Source organism: Paramacrobiotus metropolitanus, unplaced genomic scaffold (genome assembly GCF_019649055.1).
Source record: "Paramacrobiotus metropolitanus isolate TYO unplaced genomic scaffold, Prichtersi_v1.0 Parri_scaffold0000242, whole genome shotgun sequence".
NCBI lineage: Eukaryota > Metazoa > Tardigrada > Eutardigrada > Parachela > Macrobiotidae > Paramacrobiotus > Paramacrobiotus metropolitanus.
In genome coordinates, this window is record NW_026570462.1 from 95037 (window position 1) to 102848 (window position 7812).

Genomic DNA, 7812 nt, shown 5'->3' on the forward strand with positions numbered 1-7812 from the left:
TGATGAACATGGTACTGCTAATTGTAAGTAGAAGAAGTCCACTTTGGTTGCACATCAGTGCAACGACTGCCTTAAAATTGTAGATTAATACTGTTTGATTTCATCCACAATATTAAATTATGTTACCAAAACGAAAGAAGTGTTGAACACAATCTGTAATTAGCAAGTTGATTTCGTAATAATACCAACACGCGTTGTTGTTTTTCTCTTCATAAAACTCAGCATCGCAGTTGACCAAGGGACAGATCTCTGTGCTGTTGCAGGAAATGCAGAATATATCGACTCAAGGGAAGGCTATCGAAATCGCGCAGGTCCAGATTCTCCCAAAAGCTAGTCGACGTCTGCTTTGCATCAAATGTGTGCCTGAAAAAACACACTGCTACATTAAGCACATTAAGTGATTAACTACGTATAATGGAACGGGTGACCTTTCAAGAGCTGTATAAACTTGCTGTCAATATCTTCGAAACGTGAGAATTAAAATTTAATCTAAATTTCTGATCTAGCATAACACCAGAAAATTTACGTTACTTTCCGAGATTTATCAGTTTCTTTTGCAAAAAGTACATCTCTGACCATTGTAAAAATTTCCGAAAACCCTGCCAGTCTGAGGGATAGGACCACGTGTCAACCATTGCAGTGTGTTGTTGTCGCAGTTGATCCATATCCCACTCCGCCAACGGCAGCTCGTTGTCTACGTGATGGCCAAAACTTCTCACTGCGCCCTCCAAATCGTCGGAATATCCGTCGGAAGATGGAAATCGCGCACCAAAACCCCTCGTGGAAGGGGCTGCCGGTTTTTTCACAAGCACTGCGGAGCCGTCAAACAACATCTTTGGAATCAACAGCGGAAATTCTTCCGGTCGTGTGGCTTGTTCGTTGACCATATGATGGAAAGTGCCTGGAACATGTCCAGTGGTTTACCAACCGTCCAACATGTACACATAAAGCCACTGTAAGACTTCATTAAATAATTTAATAATTAGTACTAGACATTAATTTACCTGCAGTTTGCACTATGACTGTTTTCGACAAAGGCTACGAATTCAAGCACACCAGTGAGCTCAGTAGCGATGACGGCGTATGATGGACGGAAACAGTAAAAGTGCACAGTTCACGGTTATCTTTCCCCAGATCATGGGATTACGCCCAAATGCAAGAATTATAATTATTACCGGCTTGTGAGTACCCTGACTAGCAAAAAATAACCATGAGTCCGCACCACATACGCCCATCATAATGTGGTAAACTGTATACTGTATGAATCGTAATACAGTATGCATCATACAATACGATAATCGTATTGTATGATGCATACTGTAGTAAAATTAATTGCATGTATTCTGTACGCTTGTTTTCCCTAATGTACAGTTTATCAGAGTTGTCTGAACAGTGCTCTCTTTACGGGTACATAAAATAACCATGATATTGTTGCACTTCCTCGACTTACAGCAGTCACATAAAGGGTATCGAATGGCGTAATTGCTGACAAGGAGCTTTCGGCAAGATGGCATTAGCACGTCAAGGTTCTGCAGTCTATGGTGCCCACCAAGAGTATATAATTCAAAGGTCACAGCGCAGTCCTTAATCTGTATTATCGGTAAACGGATGCTTTTGAATTTCAGCAAAGAAGCCACCGCCTGCATCGTGCTTCGAACTGCTCCACGACGGTCCATATTAGCCAGAACCAGAACTTTGGTTAGGTTACCGACGTGGCGATCCACTAAGTAACTAGCAAGATAGCACTCATGTTCCCGGAGGCCTGACGCCTCTGTGCTGACACACTGGAAGTCCACCGTGAAGCAGGCCAATGGAGAAGATTGCGTTAGTAGTTCGTTCCACAGATGACAGGTGCTGTATCACATGTTAAAAGTTATATCACACATACTGCAAAAATCATTTATTTCTCAGTTATAGTCTAAACCAGGAATTTCATAATGATTTACGACAGAACCGTGGTTTTATGTTTTAAATTATGGTTTGACCAATTCAGCTTCCCCAGGTGTGTAATATTAAAAATCTCTTAAATATTCAATCTGGAATCGGTTAAGGTGTCATCCAGAAACAACTGCGAATTATTTTAGTTATTTTCTTCTTATGACCGCTTCAGCTTTTGAGCTATCATGGAATACTTTTGAGCTATCATCAGCTATCCTTTTCGAGGGGAAATCGTTTTCTCGTGCCGTGGGAAAAGGATGTTCATTCTCTAAGAAAAATCTATGATTATGGATATCAAGCCTAACAGTGCACCCATGTACACATTGTAACTACAGATACGCATCTGCAACACAGTACGCACACAGGTACAATCACCAGGGCACATTTTCCCCCTCCAAACCCAAAATATTCTCACGTTTTGAAAAATGGTAGTGTACAAGCCCGTCCGGATGATGAGCACAATAGAGAACAGCGAAAAATGTAAATTCATGTGTTACGCCAAACAAGATACTACGCCACGCCACGCCATAGGGTTGAACCACGTAACATGCGTTTGGCTGGCGGGTGGCCTGGAGCACGCCATATATTTCAATGGGAATAATCGTAGTTGCCTGGCGGAAGGTGGTCAGAAAATGGTCGGTGCAGTAAGGGACAATCTAACTGCGGAGCGCATTTACGCATGGTGGCAAACGTAGTGCAGTGGCCATCATGCTAAGCGCTAACATCGCGCTTAATATGCGTTAGCTGTACCTTTACGTGCTCATTATCCGGACGGGCTTGTACTATTGTAGTATGCTTAAAATATTTTTATCTGCCATCGTCCAGGGGGCGTGGCCAGACAACAATTAAAAGTTTGCGTACTATCACATTATTCACATACTGTCTAACATTGCAGTGCATTACAAGTTCGTAATTATTATGTTAACTTTTTCCTGCAGCACCGTGGACTTTTGCAGCTGTCGAGCAATGATGTAAAGAAGCCCACGTGCGTCGGCTGCCTTGTTCACACTGCTGCCTGTGTGCACATTTTCGAAAAATTTTCATCGATGGGTGCTATAAACAATAAGTTGTACAAAAACCTTTGCGCAAACCTTTTTCTGCTAATAAACAGATACGTGCTGTACTTCATAACAAATTTGCGAAAATGTTCACACCGGCAGCAACGGTGCGAGCTGGCGCGCGTGGGCCTCTTTTACATCATAACTCGACAGCTGCAAAAGTCCGCGGTGCTGCAGGAGAAAGTTACTGTAACATAATAATAATATTACGAGTAACTTATACTGCACTGCATTACACAGTATGCGATAGTAAGCAAACTTTTTAGTTGTTATCTAGCCACGCCCCCTTGACGGTGGCAGAAAAAATATATTTTTAAGCATACTACAATAGTAAACTACCATTTTTTAAAACATGAGAATTTATTGAATTTGGAGGGAGAAAATCTGCCCTGATCAGTTGGCATCATTCTAATATACTCCTTGAAATTTCGTAACTTTTGGAATAAACCCGTACGGTAAGCACATACCTTACAAAAAGTGAAAGTTCAGTTGGAATCCAGAAGCTACTTTAATAAAGCAACTCTGCTTAAAATTAGCAACACCGAATGCCATGTGTCATGAATTAATACGGTGATTCTAGCCGATTATACGTAGCGTGTTTTTTAAGGAACAGACTGTACAAAAAACGCGAGTAACCCTCCCTTTGGCCACCGGGAGAATTTCGTGCGCAGAAGCCGTTGCTAGACAGTTTACAAAAAAAATCGATCTGGAGTGGCTGCAAGATGTTTCCGGAAAGCACTCCGCGCGCGGTCTGTAAAGTATCTAAACCCTCACCGTTTTGCTTTAGCTTGAGAGTGAATATCCAAATACAGTAGGATTTCTGTTAGGATTTCCAGTATAAATTTCCCCGTAATCGATTCACCATTTTCTATATAAAAAAATGCGAGCTTATACGCCACTGTACGTTCACGTTTCGTAAGAGGGTTAATGTATCACTGGTATTTATTAACGGAGTGGCTATTTTGCCGCAGTATCAGCGGCCAGTTAGCTAGTTGGCTATTTTGCCGCACACTGCGGGTTTTCAGCTGGTTCGCTATTTTACCGCAGTATGTTTGATGGATTTCTTAGGTTTCTTAGTTTTCTTAGGTTTTCCTTAAGTTGTACTTATGTTATTCTTAGACTTACGCTTAGGCGATTCTGAAGTTTTTCTTAGGTAATTCTATTGTTTTTTTGTTTCTTAGGTTCTTCTTATGATATTCCTAGATCTCATTCTTAGGTTATTGATATTCAAATTAGTTGTTTGCTCCAAGAACTGCTAGCCAAAGAGCGATATCGCTGCAAAAAATTGCCAAGCATCCATAAGAAAACATCAGCTTAATTAGAATGATATAACCTATGGCTACTGTGCGCGGCAAAATAGTTAACCAGCTAACTTGCCGCTGGCACTGCGGGCACGGGGGTACCTGGTAAAATGAGAGGTGCTGCATATTGAACAGTGCACCAACTAATGAATACACAATCGTGGTAATGCCACTATAAGGTATAACAGATAAACAAAAATCAAATCAGTCAAAATCGATGACCCTTGATCCGGCTTAGTACCGTAGGTGGTAGGTGAGCGGTTGAAGGGCAAAGAAAGAGGCTGAAAGTTCAGGTGCACGTTTATCAACCGGCTATGGCTACTGAGCCGCAGTGTGCGGCAAAATAGCCAACCTGCTATATTGCCGCATATTGTTCTTACTGCGGCAAAATAGCCTAAGCCATTTATTAACGTTTAAATGGCTTATTAACTGATGCCCATAGGCACTTACTGGGACAAGTTGGACACTCGATATCTGGAAGGATAGCAGGATGCAGACAAGCCGGTTTGTATGGACAAGACAGTTGCGTACATTCTTTATCGGCATTCCGGCATTGACACGACGTGAATTTTTCTTTGCCAAAAGGTTGAGGAAACAGATCTTTTTCTCTGCCGCAAACCTCTCTTCCCATGGGGAACTTGTGCACGGGGGTACCTGGTAAAATGAGAGGTGCTGCATATTGAACAGTGCACCAACTAATGAATACACAATCGTGGTAATGCCACTATAAGGTATAACAGATAAACAAAAATCAAATCAGTCAAAATCGATGACCCTTGATCCGGCTTAGTACCGTAGGTGGTAGGTGAGCGGTTGAAGGGCAAAGAAAGAGGCTGAAAGTTCAGGTGCACGTTTATCAACCGGTTTTTCCAAGGACAGTATATAACGGGTACCCGTTATATAGATATACTGTCCCTGTTTCTCAGACCAGAGAAATCTTTGCCATTAACGGTTTTTGAAATCAAAGTTTTTTGGCTTTTGTCAATCTCGCTGAAACAGTTTTTCTTTTACAGTGGAATATACCACGCAAAGATGGTAACAAGGTACTAGCGGAAGGCGGTACGCAAAATGGAAAAGATGTTTTCGGCTGCGGTTCTATGGAAGATTATCTGTCTTTTCTTAAAAACTAAAAATATTTTGTAATGCTTCTCTCTGTTGAAATGCTCCTCACCTTTTGCATGTTTCTTAATGTTTATGTTTTTCATACATGACGAGTCGTCATGTATGAAGCAAAAAATCGATCGAACCCTTCGTATGACTTTACAAATCCGGCTCCCCACAGAGCAAGTTCCATCAATTTCAAAATGTTAAACTCGCTCAGCTGAGAAAATACCGTGATATTGTCCAGCAGACTCGAGCGTATTTCCAGTCTGTTAAAGGGATGATAGAAGCGCTGGTCGTGCAGTGACGGCTGATCAGGCGGCAGCTTCGCTGCGACTTGCCAAAGGTGAACAACCTGGGCGGCGGTGGGTTCGTCGTGATGGTATAGTCCGTTTGGTTCAAGTGCAACATAGAAAACCTTCCCGAAGCATGTGCCCAAAATTTTTGCCGGACGGAAGACGAGAGGTGCATCATAACCCTCCCGCAAAGCGACGTTAACCTTGGCATTAGATGACGATCCGTAATAATATTCATGCTGCCAGACGCGATTAGAATCGACCCAGCAAGGCGCAATCTGCGAGCTATCCCAGTTAATGAAAACCTTGGTCAGGTTAAGGCCTTGAACATATCCCAAATGCCATACACCATCATCGTGATTTATCAGGACGGTGTTGCCCAGGTTCTTCTCGTATTTGTTACGCCGGCATGGTCGAAAATAAGCCATTCTGTGTCTTAGTTGCCGGTTGCAACGAAGGGTTAAAACTTGGGAAAAAATTTAACTTTCAAACACTTGGCACAACCATGGCCCTTTTCTTAGCGTTAGCATACAGCATGTACGGCACTGTGCAGACACTAAAGCAAAAATCGGTAAAGCATCGTGCTACATAAATGGTACACATGCATATTTGAAGTGAAAAGGCAAAAATCGGAAAGCAGATCCGCAGCAGCGACAAGTTTTTTTTAGAGAAGACTGGAGTGTGCGCAAGTCTGACCGACATAAGCATTCTCTTGCTCTGTCACGGAAATAGGGCAATAGTTGATCAGAGCGAAGCTGACGAATGACGATGCGAAGCAACCAGCATACAGCAGTGTACACTGAACTGTACTCATTATCATTATGCTGTATTTAATCACATTCGTTTCATATCAGTTCAAAGTTCAAGTGAGGAAACATAACATGCAGCGAGCGAAAAAGGGGAATTACAATTTTTGTGGTTGATATAATTACACACATAAAGACATGTACAAAAATTTGATGTTGTTGCAGTACTTATATAGCCATTTTTGTTGCTCTGTACTGGCAGAAATTGCCGAAAGATATACGAGTAGGTTATTTACCACTTATTAGTACTATATGTTGTGCTATGGAAGCTTATAGTAAGCATGTAGCTAAGAAAAAATTGATCTAGGTGAACCTGTGCACACAAGGTCTGTCTTCCGTTATGTGTTGCAAAAATGCGTACATTATGTGTTATGTTTTATGATTATGATTATGTGAATCTTACCTAGCCGTACATTTGACCTTATCAAACGGATCGAATAACAACAGCTCATAAAGCATCCATTATAGAAACCAAACAGCGCAGAATATTGCAGTAAGATATGAAGTAAAGCCTGCGAACCAAAGGGCAATGGGAAATTTGTCCTGTTCAGTCAGTAGGTAGTAAGTAATTAAACATCATTTTCGATATATACCGTATACTCTCAACACTCACTAATCGATTACATATTTTATGATTAGATACGAACAGCTACTTGAATCAGAAAGCATACTTATTATAACGGTTAAACTTAAGAATGCTTTACTTGAATTTGTTCAAGGCGCATAAGGCATGGTGTGTACGAAGAAACGTGTACCATCCGGTGACGAGTGCATTTTCCATCACGATGAACTCCCGTAGGTCAAAAACGGTTTCTTTCTACGAGTACCTGGACTCTAACGGTGAGCCAACTTCTACGCAAAACTAATGCGCTACTGTGCGTGTGTAAATCAAGTAAATTTGGATTCATATCAATCATATGGAAGTGACAAATACTCGAATCAAAAACAAAACCGTCAAAAATTGGTCGAGTAACTGGCAATTCGCATCATTCGTTCTTGAATGCCATGCCGTGACTATTGCAGTAAGAAATGATTGGCCCTGGGCTTGCTGATACTGTCGCGGAGTTTGCGGGTATGGATCAGTGGGGAGAGCAGGCACCGGGCATCCCTTCTAATTCTGGATGAATACTCCAGTGTTCTCATCGAACACTCCTAAGCTCTAAAACCGTCTTCGAAACATGAGACTAAATCAAATAGGCCGTTTCCGTGCTGTATTTACTTAATACTTGTTAATTTACAGGCAGCAGCTGGACTGCTGAAGTTCTATCCGCAAGTTGAAAATGTAATGACGATTCGAGTAGTGGCCACTGAT

At 41.7% G+C, this 7812-nt stretch overlaps 1 protein-coding gene across 1 annotated transcript; it reads right to left on the bottom strand.

Annotated features, from left to right (window-relative positions):
• Window positions 1-218: 218 nt before the first annotated feature.
• Window positions 219-4926, bottom strand: LOC129601502 (uncharacterized). The gene is made up of 5 exons (XM_055500337.1): window positions 4748-4926; window positions 3771-3864; window positions 1451-1854; window positions 577-901; window positions 219-363 (listed from the first exon to the last, which is right to left on the bottom strand). Exons 3-5 carry the CDS (start codon window positions 1674-1676, stop codon window positions 219-221), a joined length of 696 nt encoding a protein of 231 aa, XP_055356312.1. The 5' UTR covers window positions 1677-1854; window positions 3771-3864; window positions 4748-4926.
• Between the last annotated feature and the right edge of the window lie 2886 nt (window positions 4927-7812).

What these genes read in the sequence shown, in the direction of transcription:
- LOC129601502 (XM_055500337.1), bottom strand. Translation starts at nt 1,676, where the DNA reads ATGGACCGTCGTGGAGCAGTTCGAAGCACGATGCAGGCGGTGGCTTCT. An exon ending in ATACCCTTTATGTGACTGCT is followed by an intron (nt 902 to 1,450) that starts GTAAGTCGAGGA and finishes GACATGTTCCAG; the next exon opens with GCACTTTCCATCATATGGTC. An exon ending in TTTCGGAAATTTTTACAATG is followed by an intron (nt 364 to 576) that starts GTCAGAGATGTA and finishes GTGTTTTTTCAG; the next exon opens with GCACACATTTGATGCAAAGC.